At 43.4% G+C, this 22,630-nt stretch overlaps 3 protein-coding genes across 6 annotated transcripts; all 3 read right to left on the reverse strand.

Annotated features, from left to right (window-relative positions):
• Positions 1-278: 278 nt before the first annotated feature.
• LOC120695929 (desiccation-related protein At2g46140-like) lies at positions 279-3,030 on the reverse strand. Its single transcript, XM_039979127.1, has 3 exons — positions 2,908-3,030; positions 1,776-2,709; positions 279-536 (listed from the first exon to the last, which is right to left on the reverse strand). The coding sequence occupies exons 2-3, from the start codon at positions 2,706-2,708 to the stop codon at positions 531-533; spliced, it is 939 nt and encodes a 312-aa protein (XP_039835061.1). The 5' UTR covers position 2,709; positions 2,908-3,030; the 3' UTR covers positions 279-530.
• An 8,549-nt stretch (positions 3,031-11,579) lies between these two features.
• On the reverse strand, positions 11,580-14,417 carry LOC120695930 (desiccation-related protein At2g46140-like). Of its 2 annotated transcripts, none has more exons than XM_039979129.1 (3): positions 14,211-14,417; positions 13,080-14,013; positions 11,580-11,836 (listed from the first exon to the last, which is right to left on the reverse strand). In XM_039979129.1, the coding sequence occupies exons 2-3, from the start codon at positions 14,010-14,012 to the stop codon at positions 11,831-11,833; spliced, it is 939 nt and encodes a 312-aa protein (XP_039835063.1). In that variant the 5' UTR covers position 14,013; positions 14,211-14,417; the 3' UTR covers positions 11,580-11,830. The 2 variants fall into 2 exon arrangements, with proteins under 2 accessions (XP_039835063.1, XP_039835062.1); XM_039979128.1 differs by having other exon boundaries at positions 13,080-14,028.
• A 2,565-nt stretch (positions 14,418-16,982) lies between these two features.
• LOC120668147 lies at positions 16,983-20,975 on the reverse strand. 3 transcript variants are annotated; one of them, XM_039948073.1, is made up of 5 exons: positions 20,745-20,975; positions 19,117-20,052; positions 18,820-19,020; positions 17,798-17,993; positions 16,983-17,350 (listed from the first exon to the last, which is right to left on the reverse strand). In XM_039948073.1, the coding sequence occupies exons 2-5, from the start codon at positions 20,023-20,025 to the stop codon at positions 17,166-17,168; spliced, it is 1,491 nt and encodes a 496-aa protein (XP_039804007.1). In that variant the 5' UTR covers positions 20,026-20,052; positions 20,745-20,975; the 3' UTR covers positions 16,983-17,165. The 3 variants fall into 3 exon arrangements, with proteins under 3 accessions (XP_039804007.1, XP_039804012.1, XP_039804001.1); XM_039948078.1 differs by having other exon boundaries at positions 16,996-17,350; positions 19,132-20,052; positions 20,745-20,971; XM_039948067.1 differs by lacking the exon at positions 20,745-20,975 and adding an exon at positions 20,237-20,259 and having other exon boundaries at positions 16,996-17,350.
• Positions 20,976-22,630: the final 1,655 nt, after the last annotated feature.

The following is a 22,630-nucleotide window of genomic DNA, read 5'->3' on the forward strand; positions in this document are numbered from 1 at the left end:
TTTAAAACTTCGTGAGAATTTCTTAGTATAGGTACACCATTGTACATCCGCCTAAAAGTTGTTTTCAGATTTTTCTACAAGCGCAATGCAATATTGTATGTCGAGGTTTTTCAGCCACCAAAGATTAGTGTAAGGTTAACTTGATGCAATTCTATGCATGAAACTAACTATGTTCAATTAGTATATGGATATTGGTATACTTCAGACTACACTGCATTCCACGTGAGAAACATCATGTAACACCGTACCACTAATGATATATAAAGAGTAACCTTGGCTCATTGATCATCTTTTTGATGTCTTTGATTTGAAATTAAGACCATACACAACTAAAGCAATTTGAAGAGGAGAGTTACACGATCAGGAATACTGACAAAAAAAAACATTATATATAACAAATAGTGGATGTATGAAAGGTAATATAACTAGAGATCATAAGATGAAATAATGATCACTTGACTAGCACAGTAAACAGACAGAGATATTTCTTATTTTTTTATCTGCTTCAGAAAAATATATTCCCCCCACTTCTAGTCCTGCGAAAATCGTACATACAAGAATTAGACCAGAGAGTAAGAAGAATAAGTTGACATAACGGACTCATAAGTGTCAATAAGAGACCAGAAACAACTCTATATTACTATGCAATAAGAATATATCAAGTTAGAGATGAGATGATAAAGCCATTTTGCCATCTGACTATATTAGTTTGCAATAACTTGTGGAAAACATGAAAATCCAAACAGATGTGCGACTGTTTCTTAAATCAAATTAACATGAAGGAAAAACAATTCAAATCAGTGAAACCATGACAAACTTGCAATGGTAACTGTTATAAGTCAATTAAATTGTCCAATATGATGCCTCTAATAAGAATTGTTCTTAAATTTAGAGAAATTATCCTCTTTAGCATGGAAAGTCTTTACACTACTTCAATATTTTATTGTGCCACTGTTACCATACATTCAGTCAACTCCGTTTGCTTGTCTGCTAGTTTACTTGAAATGTCATATTGCCCTTTTTGACTAACTAAAAGCCGTTGTTCTTTTGGAGATGCTACCAAAGATTGTCTGTCAGTCCAAGATTGTTTTAGTGGTATTAGGAACAGTATAAGGGTAGTTTCACTTTTCCTAGAAAATTAGAAGCCTATAACATCCACAGCCAGATGTACTGAATGGAAGATGATAATGACACTTCAGAATTACTAACTGATGAAACATTACCAAGAGATATTGGCAATTGTTTCGTGGCAGGTAGGAGAACAGCACAGAGCTTTGTGGGAAAAGAGAACTTGCAGTTCAATGGAGAAAATTAAGATTGTAGGATTCACTTTACCGCACTATGGGGGAGTGCTGTACGGTGTTATAGTTAGTCCAAACGTAGAGATGTTATAAATAGCTTTTAAACAAGGGTAAAGTCCGTTTTTCAACTTTGAACTATCACGATCGTCTGATTTTGGTCCTTGAACTATGAAATCGGATATCATACACCTCCAACTGACGAAACCATTCGAAAAACAACCATGGCCAGCCTAAGGCGGTTTGCTACAGTATAATGGACGATCGTGATAGTTCAGGATGAAAAACGGACTTTACCCTTTAAACAATAGACAATGTGAGAATTCAGAGTGTACGGAACATATCTGAACCTATGATTCTTTTTGTGGAATATTTATCTACAAAAATGCTAAAGTGTCATTCTAGTATAAAAATTGATCAGAGTGCTGGGGATGAATGCTAGTTAGCTGGAACACCAAGATTTGAGATGACAGATACCTTGTCATCATCGTCGTCATCCCCCTTCTTAAGACGAGTTGTTCCCCCCTCTTTGCTTATAGGTATTTTCATGTGTCCGAAAGGAGTGTTGACGTCAATGTGTCCCTTTATGCTGTAACCAGTTCCCTTTCCCCTGATCATATCCCACATAGCAGAACCGAAATCCTTAGGCCTGAAGCTGATAGGTAAGTTCATAGTTGTTACTTCCTGTTTCTTAATATTAGTACACTCTGTGAGCTCAGCAGAGGCAATGCTCACATTAGCGAGCCACACTTCATAATCCATTGAGTTCAGTCCCAAGTCAAAATCATTCTTGTTGTCCAGATTCAGATGGAGTGTCGCGGTCGACTCTTCGAAAGAGAACTGCTCAAACTTGATCTTATCAATGTCAACATCCGGTCTGTACGGCACCGGGATCTCACCGTTTTTCTCTAGCGGTATAGAAATCCTCCCAAGCACAGGGATATCTATGTGAAGAACGACCTTGACTCTGTAAGGGATGATGCTTCCAGGCTTGATCTCCTTGTAGGTGCTCCTGATGTCATCATAAATCAGTAAAAGGGGGATCTTGACAGTCTCTGAACCGTGAGCATGTATGGTCCCAGCATCAGGGATTGTTCCGGACACGAGCTTCCGTCCTTCGCTCTCGATCGAGTACTCGATGTCGACAAGAGGGATGGGGACTGGATTGGGGTTGGCAATCAGAACATCAACAACGAGCTCTATCTTCTCCAGGCTGACGTGGGGGATGTGGATCCCAGTAACATCGGCAGTAGGCTTCCCAACGCCCACTGCTTCCTCGATCTTCTCGCCAACATCTTGGATGAAATCCTTAACCTTGTCGAAGAAACCTCCCTTATCATCATCGTTGTCTCCATCTTTGTCCTTGTCGACCTTCCTTTCTGTCACTATTGGACTGTCCGAGGACGACATCCTTCCATACAGATCAAAACGTTGACATATCAGACTCCATGAGCAATAAGAACAGATCAAGTAAAAAAGAAACGCAGATGACAAACACATAAAACAGGGATCAATAAAGCCTTTGTTTTTCCAAATAAAAACTAAACAATTTTATTTGTTTACGCAGACGCAGGTCTCAGCGAGGAAGGTTCGTGGGCAGCACGGTTACCTGGCGATCGACGGAGCAGCGCGCGTGGGATCTCGAGGCGCCGGAGGCGAGACGAAGGCTGAGCAGAGAGGGCACGGTGATGGGAAAGGGAGTTTGTGGAGGGAGCGGGGAACCCGGCCGGGGTCGCCGCGTGGGAAACGAATGGGATGGCTGCCAGTAATTGCCGGCTGCAATTCAGCGACAGAGGCCTTGCCGAGGCCCAACGCTTTGGGTTGGCAGGCTAAATACCTGATTTATGGCTTTTTGGATGGAAGTCTTGCACCTTGACTTGCCACCAATTTTAGTAGTAGGTTTTGCTTAGTCAGTCGCAATGCAGACTCCACTCGTAGAGTCTTAAACCTCAAAGACTCCATCACAAGAAATTATACTTTCTAATACAAAATATGCAATAGTAGTTTCTATACATAAAATCATTTATTATTTTTCTTCCATCACAAGATCCATGGACTCCACGCCCCCTATACAACGCAAGTCTCCCTGGTTTATTGGGTATTGAAGGACGCGTAGACTTGAGGTCTTATCTAGAAATCAAGTCTTGTTTTTTTCCTTCTCTCTTCAATAATTAGGGTGCCACATAGCAAAAAAACTTTAAATAGAGGACTATAAATATACTTAGACTCCATGGTAAAGTCTGGGTTGGGACTGCCCTTAGCAAGTGGCTCTTCAAATTGATTAACGAAGATTTTATTTCTTCATAAACACTACAGGAAGGTCCTCTTAGAAAATTTCTCCATAAACTCTACAGTAAGGTTGATCTTCTATGGGGGTACATCTCACATGGAATTGCTTAATTCGTTTACAAAAGCAGCACCACTCCAGATGCTTAGCAATCTGTTGGGTCTTTCACCCCTTCTAGCGAAGGGACGGCTTTCAGAAAACTTCTTCATTTCGGCAACTTGAAAAGTACAAGGGAACTCAATCATCTGAGGCCCTAAGCCATTTGAAGGTGTGGTACATATGGACCGCGGTAGCAAAGGTGGATAAATTTGGATTTTGGTCCATCGCAATCGTGTGGCTTCGTAAATTTGCCATCATATTAACATTATTGGTTTTGCAAAATTGACATTGATTTTATTGACACCTCGATTACCATGCCATTTTATCTCTTTTACTAAAAAATTATTTTACTTTTACATTAATCGGCACTGTAAATGATCAAATGACCCCTGGTACCTACTCAAGATGTGATGGCAGCGTCGAGCTGAGGATGGAGGGCCTAGAGGGAAGTGAGAAACCGAGCAAAGGATGAGAATTTTTTTTAAAAAAAAAGTAAACAGAGCGAGGTGGTGATTCCCCTCCCATGCTGCCGCCACGAGGCCGCGTGGAAGGCCGCTGCTTTCCAGCCCAACGCGTCCGGCGTCTCCTGCATCAAGCGCGTCTGGCCTGCCAATACTCGGGGTAACGCGGGCGGATGCGTGCGAACCTGTCGCGCACAAGTGCCCGCGCGCGCAGCCCGCGCGCGCCTGGATGTGGATGGTCGCCGACCCATTAGTAGGTTTAAGGTTAAGTTTTCTATTTTTTTTCTCCTACAAGTTCCAATAAACAATTTTTTTCCCATTTTGTTCCAACAGAACAATGTGTTCCGGTGGAATATTTTTTTCATTTTTAATGTTAAGATTATTCATTTTTAATGTTAAGATTGGATCCAACTAAACAAATTTTAAATTTTGTTCGAATATTTTTTTTCCAACAGTGGAACAATTTGTTCCAATCATAGCAAAGCCGCGAGTTGGACAATTTGGGCTATTTGGACTGTTTTTTTGGGCCACGTGCACAGGGAAAAGAGGGGGTGGGGCCAATCCTATATATATTTTGAAAGATTTTTTTCTACCTTCTAGTGTTTGAGATTCGTGTAATCATTTACAGTCATTGGATCTACACACTCAAACTCAACTCTCCCGTGCCCCGCGCGCCACACGCCGTGTCCGTCGCAACGCATGGCCAGGTCGCCGAACGTCCGATCCGCCGCCGTGCGCCTACGCCGCCGCCTGCTCTTGCACCACCGCCACCACCGCTAGTGCCGATGTTATCGCCATAAATTAACAGGGTTAATTAATGGACCGAGAGCAAGTTGGGCTTAGTGCGGAAATTAAAGAAGACTTGTGAGTCGTTTGTGTTACCACCAGAATTTGGTCGAGAAGGATATGGGCCGAAGCTGTCGATGGCCCTATACAGATTGTCCAGGGAAGAGGCGATTGTGGTTCATGCCAAGAGCCGATGGGCTCTTCTTATCTGTGTGCGTCGGGAGCCGATGGGCTCTCTTTATCTGTAATCATTAGAGATAGATTAGTTTTTGTATTGGACTAGGTTTTGTTTAACTTGGTCGTCAAGTCTAAAAGACTATAAATATGTACCCTCTGATATTCGTAAAAAGAGAACGTCATCACGTTTTGCAAACAACAACTCTCGGCGCACCGCCACCCCTAATTCTAGGGTTTCGTCCAAGTAAGCGTCATGCTGCCCTGATCGCTTCTTGCGATCAGGGCAGCGTTGTTCTTACTTTTACCTTGGTATTACTCGTACTGAAGCGTTTTTGATGGCGAGTAGTGCTAGTTATCCTGATTTTCGTAGCATGATTTTTAGTAGATTCATCGTGCTTTTGTTGCTTATCATCTACGAACATCATGTCATCTTTGCGCGATCTTGTTTTAATCTTATACTAATTCTCATTGCATGGAATTAGTCGCGTAGAGATAACACCCTGCTTCTTTTTTATCTAGTAGATCTAATCTGTTATGGTTTGTTCTTATACTTAAGAATCGGCTTAATATCTGCTAGGTTAGGCCTTGCAAACGGGTTGGACGTTCCGGTGACGTATTAGATGCTTTGCTTTGATCTTAATAGGGATTGATCCGGGAATCAGCTTTCGCTTGTTCTTGGGCCTCTTTTCTGTTTAAGGTTTGGTTATCTATTACGTTCGTTAGGCCTAACCACGTGTAGGATGTTCCGATCTAGCAGTGAAGCTTTACCGTCGTGGATTAGATTAGCTAAATTTAATTGAAGCAGTTTTTGCAGTTATTTGCTTTATCCATTACCATCTGGATATGCAGATCCAATCTGACACCGGGACTCGATCGGCTCTTTAAAGCCGATGCAAGAGTCGCCCCGAGGAGCCGACCACGGCTCGGACTAATGTTTACATGTGTCTGTGCTTATAGGCAAATCGTCAAAGGCATGTTCGCACCCTCCTAATCGGGTATAGATCAGGTGGCACGCCCTGCATCTCCGGAAGTGACGGCGTGTGCCAGGATCTAGGCCGTTGACCGAGGGACCGGTGCCAGCCAGCGCCCCGACAGCCTCCCGGCTCCTCGTGTTGCCTGTCACTACTCGCCGGTGGGTTTTGACCGACAACACATTCTGGCACGCCCGGTGGGACACTCATCAGCAACAACGTCCACCGCCGGAATGACTGGACCTCAGAGCCAAGCGCCGGTCACCAGCCCTGTCACGTATGAAGAGCTGACCCCCGAGCACAAGCAGAAATACGATGAGGTCAAATCTCAGTTCGTAGCCGATCTCATCGGCTCTTTCGAGAGGACCCGCAACCACGGCATCAGGTGGAAGGGGTTCTCACCCGAAGGCGCTCTCGACAACGTTGACTTGTCCATACCATCAGAGGAGCGCACCAGAGCCCTGCGCCAGGAGATGAACTACATGGTGGCTCACACGCTTCATCGACACTCAGAAAGCCTGGTGAACTAGCTCGAGCGTGTGGCACATCGTGTCGTCCAGGAGGTGATCAAGAACCAGTACTCCCCATCGGGACCAATCCTGGGGAGTCACAGGGGAGAGAACTCACTTCAGTCTATGCCGCCAATATCGTATTCGCTCACAAATCCAGGTCCGCAGGCTTTGCCGATCTACGTCGTCCACAAGATCGGCGGTGATCCCGGGGAGGGCCAGTTCCTGAACGAGCCGCCTAAGGAGATCCCGCACGGCTACACGTGCGTGTACATACCTGACAGCATCAGTCCAACGCGCGCGGGACATCTGGTGGGTACAGGAGCTTCAGGGGTAAATGCGGAGAAACAGGCATGGCTAGCGAAGTACGCTACCGGGCCGAGTGCTGAGCCCTCGGCCCCAGGAGTTCTTAGTGTGGATCAGATCAGCGCAATACTAAGGGATCAGTTCGACATTCTGTCCAAGAGAAAGGCAATGGGCTATTCCAAGCCGTACCCAAGCGAATATGACTTGATCCCGTTACCGCCCAAGTATCGGCTCCCGGAGTTCACCAAGTTCAGCGGGTCAGAAGGGGTCAGCTCCATCAAGCACGTGAGCCGATACCTAACTCACGTGCGTGTACATACTGACTTGGCTAGATGCTCCACATGAAACAAATACTACGAATCCACTAATATTTAGCGAAATAAAGTTAACCATCCCTTGCTAGGATTCATCAACAACAAAGCCCTATACCTCTTCTAATATTCTTGTTATCCCATAAGCTAAGCTTGAGAGATGATTATCTATCCTTAGCTTAATGTATATTCATGCTGTCATGTTATTTCTTTAATTATTTCCATAAATACAATGATCTCTTTTCTCTGGAGTTTTCCTTTCAATAATCCATGGCTATTTCAATCTTTGGTCCTATAGTAGCCATTAAACAAACCAATGTAGTCTTGCTGCTATGAATCAAAAAGACTTCTAAACAGCCAAATCAATGCGGACTCTCAATGCAAGATCAGCAAACATTATTTGCAAGTGTTTGCCTGGACTTGGTAGACATACTAAGGGCAATCCGAACCCAAACACATGCCCTGACGGATAGACACGACATATAGAAACAAACTTCTCTCGATGGATAGCTTTATTAAATAATTCTCATACAATCCCCCTCTCTTCTCTCTCTGTCTTGTCCTCCCCCTATCACTCTACTTCCTTGGTTTCACGCATTTCTTGCACGAGTAATGTTTTCCTTCTCTCTCCTCCCTAACTCTATTGCCACATCACTATTTTTATTTAAATGGCACCCTAATTAATGTTATGAAAATTAAACCATCCTAGTCATCTAGTTGGGACTGCCCTAAGCATGTCCTTCTCTACACTCAACTAGATAGCTACAGTATCATCAGCTGTTCCACATGGTTCAGGCAAAGTTACAAAACTCAAAACACTATACTCAATCAAAATATTACCATATCATGGTCAATACGAAGTGAGATATTGCCACAACGATAGCCAGTGGAGGACCTAGCGCCCGGCCACCCTGGGCACTGGCCCGGGCTCCCAGGTGAGCAGAAGGGCACCTGCACGGGTCTGGCCAAAAGAAATGCCATGGACGTAGGCTTAGGATAGCTAGACAGTGCACACAACAAGCACAAATTAATCTAAGTACAGACGGGCACAACTACTGTCTCACGGGCTCCAAAAATTTTCTGGGTCCGCCAATGACAATAACCATGTGGTCAAAAGTTTTTATCACAAAAATGCTATGATAGTTTAATGATCCATCAACCTTCACCTACATATATACATGGGAAGGTGGTGCGTGTGTGTGCCCTGTGTGTGTTTATGTCTCGGTCCATCTTCACCATGAGGCCTCATAATCCCGTTCATATATACTATTTCATCAACTTGTTGACAGCACTGCTACCAAATAGAATGAATGAGGCTATTGGACAAATCCTTCAGATACGTTAAGAATATGTGGGAATGGAAGACATCACGGAAGAATCTTCCATGGGGGATTCGACTATGGAGTGACTCCAAAAGTTAGGTGGTACTCGTTCCAGTTCCATAAGAAGGGTTAGTTGCTGAACTCGAAAGCGGCGACAAGTTCGATCTCCAAGCACAATGGCTCATTCACAGATAAATTAATCCTCCAGAAAGCACCTCATAAATAATGAAAATAGAAAAGGAATGAATGCGTAGGGATTCCTTTACATTAAGAGAACTGAATTTTCATTTATTTTTCAAATCAAATACCGACCAGAAATTTTGGGGAAAACATCATCAAGGTGGGAGCTGCTTGAATGGTGAAACACCACATATAGGAAAATGCTGTCTTCTAACTATAAAACTGCCCATATCAAATATATCTTCCAAATTTCAACTGAGCACTGGTGGAACCTGCCCACCAAGGTTTGAGTCCTCGACTCGGCACTGGTGCTCGCATTTTTCTGGATTTATTCCAAGTTTTAACTAGCGTTATTCTTTTAGTGGTAGGCGACGTGCCCGCCGATAGCATAGCAAGCCGCTAGTGGTGACTTCTTCAATGTCGAGGATCTACCTAGCTCAGTCTCTCGGAGGTGCTCATATGGTAGGGTTTGCGTGCGTGTATTTATAGGGATGAGTGTACATATGTTTATGAGTGTCTGTTTTTGTACTGTGTTTCGCAAAAAATATATATCATATGTATAAAATGATCAAGAAAAAACAATTTTGAATATTCATGGAAAAAGATTAGGCTGAAACTACAGGTAGTTTCAAAATAGACTGAAAAATGTTCTGAGACCATAGCTCATAATTTAATAGCAGATTTCTCTACAAAGATTATCTATTTCTTTTTGGCACAAAAGGGAATAGTGGAAGTCCTTTAACAAACCAATTAACTCCATGTGCATAATTGGTGGAAATTGAAATGCACATTGTCACCTACCAAGCAGTAAGAACAACTGGCACAAATTAAGTATCATGTTCGTACTACCATAACCATCTTGTAAATACTTCTCCATTGCATCATTCATGATCACTTGCCACTGGAGCCATCTTATATATACTCTTCCATAGTACCGATACTTACCGCTGGAGAAAGTACGTAGCACTAGTAGCACCAATGAGAATGATACAGCAAGGCATAGAGATAACAAGTAGCTAAAACAGTGATGCAGTGACCACTGAGACTGAGAGGCATCATGAAACATGCCCGCACAACTTTCTTTTACACACCATCTTTTCGTCTATTGGTATGAATTTAAGTAATGTATATCTTTGGATCTCAATCCACCTCATCTTTTCTAGTTCAGAACGAGACTTAACACCCGAACCATTCATCGAAATCAATACCTGACTTAGTTCCATCTTTTCTTTTTTTGTTCCAAACAATAACGTTTGCACATGCATGGGCAGGTGTTGTGACGAGCAAGCTAATCTCTTTGATGGAAATGGGACAAAGGAGCTGGATTGTGAGATGGCATTGCAGACGATGGCTCAGGAGCTATGAAGTCCAATCAACTGCATACAAATCAGAGGTTGAGTCACCTGCGCCCCAAGGAGAATCAGATGATGTGGAGGAACTTTTGTGTGTTTGGTGGCTGGAGCTTGCTTGTCCCCTTTGCTTGTTCCCATTCGTGTCTCCGAACACGTGTAGCCCATTGATTCGTTCCCTCCTAGAGCTACGCCATCTTATTTTTCCATTCATAGCTAAGTCCTTGCTCCGAGAAGAGGAGCTTGAAAGATACACCAGCGTCTTCACAGAACCTGCTGTCAGTGAGCGCATGCATCACCCTTCCAGCTCGATATCCCATCATGGTGACCTTGACTGGATGTAGTGACGAGGAAACCGCAGAATAGAAATCATCAGCTCTAATCGTGATCTTGCACCAGAAATCAAGGTTGTGGGGAACGAATCAATAGGCAATGCAACCCGTGTTCGGAGAAACGAACGGGGACAGGCAAAGGGGACAGACGAGCTGGAGCCGGTTTGGTGGGAGTGTTGGGGTAGATTCTTAGATGAGTTGGCCCCTTAGCTCCCACATGACCAATACTGCCTCCATTGCACAGCCTAGCCGCTGTCACCATGCATGATGCCAAATACAATCAGATTGAAACCGAATGCCTTCGACTTCGATTCATCAACCTGGACATGGCAGCGCATTAGCTGCTGGAATGGAATACCTCTTGTTTTTGCATTGATGTCAACTTCCCAGGGTATGGTGGATGCCACGCCAGCAAACTTCCGTTGCCACGTAATTGCGGCTGCATGGCAAACATCTGGAGGGGGCCGGCCTCACCCTTATAAATAGACTTTTCACTTTGGAAAGAGTAAATTTCACCTACCATACATCAATATGTATTGTGGTATCATTTTAGCTCTAACAAGTATATTAAAATGTGCAAGAGGATTCACGAACTTGTCAAATGTGTGCATATATATACAGCACCATATATTTGTATTTTGTCACTTGCCACGATGGCAAAATACATTTCATGGTGTTCGTGTGACCATTCATAGGCACATTATGTGGTGTCGTGTGACCATATATGCATTTGACAAATTCATGAATCTATTTGCATGTTTTGCTACTTATTGGAATAAAGTGATACAGCCACATAAGTTAGAAGTTGTTGTATGGTGGAAAAATGTGGACAATTCACGTAGGGAAAAAAGGAAATCTAGAGAAAATATCTGGAACATCATAAAACATAGATGGAATAATTTCTCTGATTAACTTGAAAACTTCGTGAGAATTTCTTAGTATAGGTACACCATTGTACATCCGCCTAAAAGTTGTTTTCAGATTTTTCTACAAGCGCAATGCAATATTGTATGTCGAGGTTTTTCAGCCACCAAAGATTAGTGTAAGGTTAACTTGATGCAATTCTATGCATGAAACTAACTATGTTCAATTAGTATATGGATATTGGTATACTTCAGACTACACTGCATTCCACGTGAGAAACATCATGTAACACCGTACCACTAATGATATATAAAGAGTAACCTTGGCTCATTGATCATCTTTTTGATGTCTTTGATTTGAAATTAAGACCATACACAACTAAAGCAATTTGAAGAGGAGAGTTACACGATCAGGAATACTGACAAAAAAAACATTATATATAACAAATAGTGGATGTATGAAAGGTAATATAACTAGAGATCATAAGATGAAATAATGATCACTTGACTAGCACAGTAAACAGACAGAGATATTTCTTATTTTTTTATCTGCTTCAGAAAAATATATTCCCCCCACTTCTAGTCCTGCGAAAATCGTACATACAAGAATTAGACCAGAGAGTAAGAAGAATAAGTTGACATAACGGACTCATAAGTGTCAATAAGAGACCAGAAACAACTCTATATTACTATGCAATAAGAATATATCAAGTTAGAGATGAGATGATAAAGCCATTTTGCCATCTGACTATATTAGTTTGCAATAACTTGTGGAAAACATGAAAATCCAAACAGATGTGCGACTGTTTCTTAAATCAAATTAACATGAAGGAAAAACAATTCAAATCAGTGAAACCATGACAAACTTGCAATGGTAACTGTTATAAGTCAATTAAATTGTCCAATATGATGCCTCTAATAAGAATTGTTCTTAAATTTAGAGAAATTATCCTCTTTAGCATGGAAAGTTTTTACACTACTTCAATATTTTATTGTGCCACTGTTACCATACATTCAGTCAACTCCGTTTGCTTGTCTGCTAGTTTACTTGAAATGTCATATTGCCCTTTTTGACTAACTAAAAGCCGTTGTTCTTTTGGAGATGCTACCAAAGATTGTCTGTCAGTCCAAGATTGTTTTAGTGGTATTAGGAACAGTATAAGGGTAGTATCACTTTTCCTAGAAAATTAGAAGCCTATAACATCCACAGCCAGATGTACTGAATGGAAGATGATAATGACACTTCAGAATTACTAACTGATGAAACATTACCAAGAGATATTGGCAATTGTTTCGTGGCAGGTAGGAGAACAGCACAGAGCTTTGTGGGAAAAGAGAACTTGCAGTTCAATGGAGAAAATTAAGATTGTAGGATTCACTTTACCGCACTATGGGGGAGTGCTGTACGCTGCTTATAGTTAGTCCAAATGTAGAGATGTTATAAATAGCTTTTAAACAAGGGTAAAGTCCGTTTTTCAACCTTGAACTATCACGATCGTCTGATTTTAGGTCCTTGAACTATGAAACCGGATATCATACACCTTCCAACTGACGAAACCATTCGAAAAACAACCATGGCCAGCCTAAGGCGGTTTTGCTACAGTATAATAGGACGATCGTGATAGTTCAGGATGAAAAACGGACTTTACCCTTTAAACAATAGACAATGTGAGAATTCAGAGTTTACGGAACATATCTGAACCTATGATTCTTTTTGTGGAATATTTATCTACAAAAATGCTAAAGTGTCATTCTAGTATAAAATTGATCAGAGTGCTGGGGATGAATGCTAGTTAGCTGGAACACCAAGATTTGAGATGACAGATACCTTGTCATCATCGTCGTCATCCCCCTTCTTAAGACGAGTTGTTCCCCCCTCTTTGCTTATAGGTATTTTCATGTGTCCGAAAGGAGTGTTGACGTCAATGTGTCCCTTTATGCTGTAACCAGTTCCCTTTCCCCTGATCATATCCCACATAGCAGAACCGAAATCCTTAGGCCTGAAGCTGATAGGTAAGTTCATAGTTGTTACTTCCTGTTTCTTAATATTAGTACACTCTTTGAGCTCAGCAGAGGCAATGCTCACATTAGCGAGCCACACTTCATAATCCATTGAGTTCAGTCCCAAGTCAAAATCATTCTTGTTGTCCAGATTCAGATGGAGTGTCGCGGTCGACTCTTCGAAAGAGAACTGCTCAAACTTGATCTTATCAATGTCAACATCCGGTCTGTACGGCACCGGGATCTCACCATTTTTCTCTAGCGGTATAGAAATCCTCCCAAGCACAGGGATATCTATGTGAAGAACGACCTTGACTCTGTAAGGGATGATGCTTCCAGGCTTGATCTCCTTGTAGGTGCTCCTGATGTCATCATAAATCAGTAAAAGGGGGATCTTGACAGTCTCTGAACCGTGGGCATGTATGGTCCCAGCATCAGGGATTGTTCCGGACACGAGCTTCCGTCCTTCGCTCTCGATCGAGTACTCGATGTCGACAAGAGGGATGGGGACTGGATTGGGGTTGGCAATCAGAACATCAACAACGAGCTCTATCTTCTCCAGGCTGACGTGGGGGATGTGGATCCCAGTAACATCGGCAGTAGGCTTCCCAACGCCCACTGCTTCCTCGATCTTCTCGCCAACATCTTGGATGAAATCCTTAACCTTGTCGAAGAAACCTCCCTTATCATCATCGTTGTCTCCATCTTTGTCCTTGTCGACCTTCCTTTCTGTCACTATTGGACTGTCCGAGGACGACATCCTTCCATACGACATCCTTCCATACATATCAGACTCCATGAGCAATAAGAACAGATCAAGTAAAAAAGAAACGCAGATGACAAACACATAAAACAGGGATCAACAAAGCCTTTGTTTTTCCAAACAAAAACTAAACAATTTTATTTGTTTACGCAGACGCAGGTCGCAGCGAGGAAGGTTCGTGGGCAGCACGGTTACCTGGCGATCGACGGAGCAGCGCGCGTGGGATCTCGAGGCGCCGGAGGCGAGACGAAGGCTGAGCAGAGAGGGCACGGTGATGGGAAAGGGAGTTTGTGGAGGGAGCGGGGAACCCGGCCGGGGTCGCCGCGTGGGAATCGAATGGGATGGCTGCCAGTAATTGCCGGCTGCAATTCAGCGACAGAGGCCTTGCCGAGGCCCAACGCTTTGGGTTGGCAGGCTAAATACCTGATTTATGGCTTTTTGGATGGAAGTCTTGCACCTTGACTTGCCACCAATTTTATTAGTAGGTTTTGCTTAGTCAGTCGCAATGCAGACTCCACTCGTAGAGTCTTAAGTCTCAAAGACTCCATCATAAGAAACTATATTTTCTAATACAAAATATGCAATAGTAGTTTCTATACATAAAATCATTTATTGTTTTTCGTCCATCACAAGATCCATGGACTCCACGCCCCCTACACAACGCAAGTCTCCCTAATTTATTGGGCATTGAAGGGCGCGTAGACTAGAGGTCTTATCTAGAAACCAAGTCTTGTTTTTCCTTCTCTCTTCAATAATTAGAGTGTCACATCAGTAAAAAAAACTATAAATAGAGGACTATAAATATACTTAGACTCCATGGTAGAGTCTGGGTTGGAACTGCCCTTATCAAATGGCTCTTCAAATTGATTAACGAAGATTTTATTTCTTCATAAACACTACAGTAAGGTCCTCTTAGAAAATTTCTCCATAAACTCTACAGTAAGGTTGATCTTCTATGGGGGTACATCTCACATGGAATTGCTTAATTCGTTTACAAAAGCAGCACCACTCCAGATGCTTAGCAATCTGTTGGGTCTTTCACCCCTTCTAGCGAAGGGACGGCTTTCAGAAAACTTCTTCATTTCGGCAACTTGAAAAGTACAAGGGAACTCAATCATCTGAGGCCCTAAGCCATTTGAAGGTGTGGTACATATGGACCGCGGTAGCAAAGGTGGAGAAATTTGGATTTTGGCCATCGTAATCGTGTGGCTTCGTAAATTTGCCATCATATTAACATTATTGGTTTTGCAAAATTGACATTAATTTTATTGACACCTCGATTACCATGCCATTTTATCTCTTTTACTAAAAAAATATTTTACTTTTACATTAATCGGCACTGTAAATGATCAAATGACCCCTGGTACCTACTCAAGATGTGATGGCAGCGTCGAGCTGAGGATGGAGGGCCTAGAGGGAAGTGAGAAACCGAGCAAAGGATGAGAAATTTTTTTTAAAAAAAAAAAGTAAACAGAGCGAGGTGGTGATTCCCCTCCCATGCTGCCGCCACGAGGCCGCGTGGAAGGCCGCTGCTTTCCAGCCCAACGCGTCCGGCGTCTCCTGCATCAAGCGCGTCTGGCCTGCCAATACTCGGGGTAGCGCGGGCGGATGCGTGCGAACCTGTCGCGCACAAGCGCCCGCGCGCGCAGCCCGCTCGCTCCTGGATGTGGATGGTCGCCGACCCATTAGTAGGTTTAAGGTTAAGTTTTCTATATTTTTTTTCTCCTACAAGTTCCAATAAACAATTTTTTCCCATTTTGTTCCAACAGAACAATGTGTTCCGGTGGAATATTTTTTTCATTTTTAATGTTAAGATTATTCATTTTTAATGTTAAGATTGGATCCAACTAAACAAATTTTAAATTTTGTTCGAATAATTTTTTTCCAACAGTGGAACAATTTGTTCCAATCATAGCAAAGCCGCGAGTTGGACAATTTGGGCTATTTGGACTGTTTTTTTGGGCCACGTGCACAGGGAAAAGAGGGGGTGGGGCCAATCCTATATATATTTTGAAAGATTTTTTTTCGACAACCTAGTATTTGAGATTCGTGCAATCATTTACAGTCATTGGATCTACACACTCAAACTCAACTCTCCCGTGCCCCGCGCGCCACCCTAGTGGGCTGCGCCACACGCCGTGTCGGTCGCCACGCATGGCTGGGTCGCCGCACGTCCGATCCGCCGCCATGCGCCTACGCCGCCGCCTGCTCTTGCACCACCGCCACCACCGCTAGTGCTGGCCCTATGCCGGAGAAGGTGAGAAAAATGTTAAGATTCAACATTTTCAAACGGTTGGTTCAGCATTTTTTCTAGTAAATGTTGAATGGGCCATCAGCTGGGCCTTAGTGAATTTTATAGGTGAGTCGCTTAACCATCTTTCACACGATGTATAAGAGGTCCCGGGGAGGGGCAGCCTTCTACGACGTGATGACAGGCAGCCACGCGCACAGCCCCCCGAGTAACTCCCGGCAGAGCAACGCATTGCTGCTGCCGCTTATGTTCCGGCCGGCCACGGAAGCGAGGCGCCTGTGACAAGAACGTCTATTTCACTCGCGTGGCTGCGCAAGATCTTGTCAGAGGAGAGCACCAGCGCCGCCGGAGGAGAAGAAGCTCTGCCATTGTTCATCTTCCTCACGAAGACGAGCGCACCGACGAAGGGTGGGAGGTGGGGTGAGGTTGGATGGGGGTTGGAGGTGGGTGCAACGGCCGCCGACAAGGTTGCATAGGACCGAGGCGGTGGAGGGAGGTGAGAAGGTCGGGGCATTGTGGCGGCGGATGGGGCGAGGAGATTGGAGCTTGTGGTGGGGGCAGAGGTCGGAGCGGGTGGCAGCGAGAGCCGCCTGCAACAGCTCCGCATGAGGAACCCCCCCCCCCCCCCCCCCCCCCACTGCGGCGAGCGTGCATGAGCTCGCCCTGGGGCTCGACCTCTCCAGGCCCACTTCCTGTGGGCGCTTGTTCCACATTGATTTTCCACTTGCATTAGGTAATGTATTAACTCACCCAACTTCAACCTGAGACCGTAGCAGACTATTGATGCATTTTATTTATACAAATTTCGCCCACCAGACGAGGGGCATTTCATGGATATATACAGCTTGTTACAATCGAAATAATCAAAGTACATATGTACAGTTCGGCTTCATGTTGATCTAGCAATCCAGCCCGGAGTACAGATCATCCAGTGCACTGTAAAGAATCTTGGCGGCATTTGGCCTTTCCACATTCCCCATTAGGATGTCGCTGGTTGTTAGATACGGGTCCCCGTAAAACCGCAGATTAGCATCCATCCGTGTGGCCACTAGATTCCCTTCTAATGAAATACCAATGAAAGCACCTGCCAAGTCGCAAGAATAAATAACATGTGAAGTTAGTTCTAAAGAATGGATACCATAGATCTGTCCATAAGAGTATGATGAAGTATTAAGGACATGAATACCCAGGTAACTGTTCTTGATGGCTATTATTCAGAAGTTGTGAAATTAACTCAAAAGAATTTGTTGTCACTCAGTCATGAAAGATGTTAGCAAATGTGTCAAGATCTAGACAACTAAAACATTCAATTTTGATTATGCACTTAAAACTTCTATCAGCAGAACTGAATATATACTGAATTCTGAAAAAATAATAAACCAAAATAAATTAAAAGCTCTGTAGGCTACATTTTCTGTCTTGTGATAAATTGTATGGTCATTGCACATTTAACTTTTCCGAGATGGTAATCCCAAAAGCATTGGGAAACATCAAATTACATGAAGTTGAAAGTTACAAACAAAACTGTTACCTTTGCTGCAGCTATATGTATAACAAACTCCTGATCCTTTATCACCAGCTCTCATGTCTGCTTCTAATACTCTGCCCACAGGTCCTGCTGCAGCACTTACACCTGCCCCTAGTGAAAAATGCATTCGACTGCAGAACGTTTGGACAGCTTCTGGACCTCGAAGCACTATAATGAAATCCATTAGCTCACCACCAACCTGTATGTGCAAAGGCAATAATATAAGATGCAACCAGAAATGATACGCAAAGACCAGGACTGCTAACACCCAAAACATGAATCACCATTAACCAATAACAATGAGCACAAACATGTATTGTCACTCTTAAAAAAATTTAAAAAATGTATTGTTGTACAAAGGATGGCAACCTATAGGAAAAGAGTGTATCATTTTCTAAAAAAGAAGCAGCAAGTTTAGCTCTGGTTTCTCTATGAATGAACTAGCAGAACCCCAGGCAACACAATTCTTTGCCATTTCTACCTAAATGTTTCATTTCTTCCCCTAAATTTGCAAGGGCATAGGATAAATAGATATAACGAATTAAAAACAACATATCATTGGTGTAGCTGCTAAATAGAACACTTTAGAAAGAAGACAGAGTAAGGAACCATTGCCTGCAAAATTCCTGGGATGTCAATTCTACTTTTGTTCAATCCTTCCATGATACTGATTCAAAATGAGATGTATATACTTTTTTATTCAAAAAAATGGCACAAACTCTTAAATTTTCTAATAGTGAAGACATAAATACTGTTAAATCTAACACAATGCGCCTCTCGTAAGCAAATAATAAGTGATACTCAACGTTTCTAATAAAATAAAATACAGCACACTACTGAAATAAACAGGTGGTGCTGGATTTGTAGCCTAGGAAGAAAAGGCAGTGCCATTTATGACTTATCTAGTAAAATTAAAAACAACCCTTCCCCAGACCCCGCACAGTGCGGGAAGCCTACGGCACTGGGTACGCCCTAGTAAAATTAAAAGTTTACCATACAACAAAATGCAGCAACAAAAATATTACCTGTGCTCCCCATCCAAAACCACCAGAAAGTATAGCAGACGGTGCAGACCATGACCCATCAGATCTTCGAGCAACTACTAGGCCAGTCCCAAGTTTGTAAGTAAGAATAGCACCAGCTTTTACTACTGTCAATATGGCAAGCCCACTTGCTCCACTAAGTACTGCATGTGGAATGGACTTCTCAGGGTTTATTCTTGCAACCTGCATTGAGATTTTTTTTTATGCGCTTATTAGATTCAGATTACAACAATTTCAAAGAATTAACATACAGATACAGAAACCAATGAAATTCAGAAACTGGCTGTAACTCGCCAAAGTATTTGCTGCCTTGTAAATCTCATGCTCCATTGTTAACCCAATTGGCAAATTTAACCACCCTCTTGCACAAGTCCAATCCATAACATCATGCTTTGCGGTTTGTGAGGCATTGCTGACAGAATTGATCAATAAGTTCTGCAATGGATCAAGCCTATCATAACAAGCATCACAAACTCTTTGTGGATTCCGCTCACGGAACTTGGCAGGCAACAGACATCTTCCTTTTGAGCATGCCCTGCAGAATATCCCTCCACAGAATCGACAATGATGCCGTCCGCGGGTAAGAGCAGTGAAAGGAGCAGCGCACTGCATGCACGAGCTAGCATAGCTATCAGGAAGCCATTCTGGTGGCTCTGCTTCCAGAACAGCCCTATAAATGTTGTAATTCAAGGCTTCTTCATCAAGAACTGGTGGTGCGCTTGGCATGTAGACAGAAGAATGCAAGAATGTGTTCCCATCATCACTTGACCTCAGGAAAGAAACGCTGGTCCTATTGTCCTTCGGCTGTTCATCTTCAGTATTTTTCAAGTTGCGACCAATGATCACCATTACACCGCCCAGCAGGTTCTTAATGTTTACTGGCTTTTGCGCCTTCACTGGCGCAGAGCCCCAATACTTATCAGGGCACTGATATCCATCGAGGAAATCAGCTTCCCCGCCAAAATCAAACTCCTTTTGGCCAGACCATTTTGGCTCAAATGAATTAATAATGTTTCCAGCTGTTCCCAATCCCCTTTCTATATGCTGAGGCAACGACTTTGGATCAAATGAGTTGATCGCATTGCCAACCGTTTCCATAACTTTCGACTGGATCTCATCCTTGAGGCTGCTCACTGCTCCTGGTGCAGGCAACGGGTGGTAGGAGACAACCTCCCTACGCGCTGACATGGCAATCAATGTCTAGCGCATAACTCACTGAAATAATAAAACCAGAAATGAGAAAGTGGTTAACATACCTGCAGGTGTACAAACATCTGCATAGAAAATGCGACTTATGCCTTATGGTATGAAGAAGAAGAACAAAAGCACGTGGCAATGGCTAAACGTATGCAGATTGACCATGAGGAATCCAGGATAGACAAAACTGTAAATCTTAAACCTCCAGAAATTCAAGGCTCGTGGAGCCGAATCGAGTGGAGTCTGCATGGCTTCTCCTCATTATCTAAATACAAATAACATCAATGGATTGAAAAGTCCATAGAAGTAGCAAAAGGTCTCAGTAGCACTGAAACTCTGCATTTCCTGCAGGGCCAGAGCTTATATAAGGCCCCCTTCCTCATCTGAATTCCGTCCACCCCCTATACCTTTTTTTCGCAACCAAACGCACCTTCGCTCCCGAAAGCGCCATGCAAGAATCAAAATCCGCAACCTAATTTCGGCGGCGGGCATCGAATCCCCAAATTCCTTTGGGGAAGTAGACGGGGACCGAACTGTGAGCGAACGGACGGGTGCATCAGGTTCGCGGCGTGCGGGGCAACAACCAAATCCCCAACTAACCAAACGGCGGCAGCGCAAAAATTCGATTCTGGTTGGATTGACTGGATGCTAGGGTTGGTTGCTTACGAGCGCAAGAGTACAAGAGAAGAGAAGGGAATAGAGGAACGAACCGGCCAATCCGAGCCCCGGCAGCCCTCCGCCCTGCTCGGTGACGGCTGGGAGGGGGCGAGGGGACGCCTGGCGGCGGGAGCGGGAGCGGGAGCGGGCGCCGGCGGGGGGCGGCAGCGGCGGCGGCACGGGAGGCGCCACGAATCCACGGAGAGAGCGGAGATGGCGGCGGGGGGCGGAGACGAGTAGACGAGCAAGCGAGAGGCGGAGACGGCGTCGCGGACACGACAAGAGAAGAGAAGCTGGGGTTTTCTTACCAGGCTTGTTTTACCTGCGCGGGTCCAGCCCGGCCCGGCCTGGCCCGGCCCACGAGGCCGCGTTGCGTGCAAGGCCCTCTGCGAAGCATTTCCTTTCCCTGCACGGCTTGTGTTCTCACATTCTTATTATATTTGAGTCCATTTATGGTACATTACAGTGTCGGTGATACTGATACATATTGGATCAAATAAAAAAATTTGATGGAAACATTGCGAACAAACTCTGTTCGGCTAGCTGTGGCGGGTGGCTGTTGCAGATTTATTGTGAGAGAAAAGTACTGTTAGCTGGCTGGTAGCTGATGACTATACTGATTTGGTGTGAGAGAAAAAACACTGTTGGCTGGTTGCAGCCGGACAGAATGAAAGATTTATTTAATTTAAACCGATTATGAGTGTGCGTTTTCAACCTAAAGGAACCGCCTGGACTATGTGTACCATGATTAAGTTCACACGATTAGTCAAGAGTCAAGAGAGATTTGAACAGATATTGCGGCATGTAGTTTAGTTTTAGAGTACTCTTAGTTTTATGTCTTTCATGAAGGACTAAAACAGCTGGTCTAATTAGCACTATATGAGAAGAAATATCATCCAAATATAGTTCGCAATTGCTGGCCACTCGGGAGTTTGTAGTCAGGGGCGAAGCCAGGATAAAATGCCACCGGGGTCGGCACAAACTTACAAAGTTACAATATAGATTTGGTAAAATATAGTACCATACAAAATCTTAATATCGATAAAATGATATGAGATAAAGGACATTCACGTATTGTGACAAATACAAAGTAAGCATTCAGTCCGATGACTACCCTCTACGGTTACGGTCCTCCATCGTGTTAAAGCGCCAATTACATCTTTGATTGGAATTGTGGCTAGAAATCCTTGTTCTACAAAGCATATGATACAATGACTCATAAATTCATCACCAATACGATTTCGCAATATTGTCTTTACAATTTTCATTGCTGAAAAGCATCTCTCAACTGATGCAGTGGCAACAGGAAGAACTAGTATTAACTTGAGAAGCCGATAGACCAAAGAAAAAGCAAGATCCTTTTTTGTCCGCACCATCAGCTTAGCAAGTTCAGAAATAGTATCCAAATTGGCAAATCTTTCATCAGCTTGCACATTATCAATGTAAATAGGAAGCTCAAGTCCAAGATCCTTCAGTTGTGTTGAATTAAAATCATCGGGGTACGACTTAGCCAACTCCATCAAGCTCTCAACTTTGAAAGCCTCAAAAGAATTTTTGAGACTGAAAGCAGCAATCTGAGTAAGCAGTTTAGAATTCACCTCATTAAAACGGTCACTAAACTCTGCAATCTGCAAGTCAATAATTGGATTCAAGCAATCATATCTATAATGTTGATAGTTGGTGCGATTGGTCTTTTTTCTTGGATTATGACGATCAATATAGTCCTCCTCCATATCAACCTTAGGAATGTCATGTTCTTCACAAAAGGAGTATATGGCCTCCAATAAAGAGTCCTAGCCATCATCTCTAATTTGCTGAAATTTTTGCTTGGTTAACTTCACCTCTAACATGGCCTCTAAGATGTCTTTATCCTTCCTTTGCAATGATAGTGACAAAGAATTTGCATGTCCTAGAATAAGCAGCATTAACTATAAATGGA

The sequence above is a fragment of the Panicum virgatum genome, chromosome 2K, assembly GCF_016808335.1.
Source record: "Panicum virgatum strain AP13 chromosome 2K, P.virgatum_v5, whole genome shotgun sequence".
Lineage (NCBI taxonomy): Eukaryota > Viridiplantae > Streptophyta > Magnoliopsida > Poales > Poaceae > Panicum > Panicum virgatum.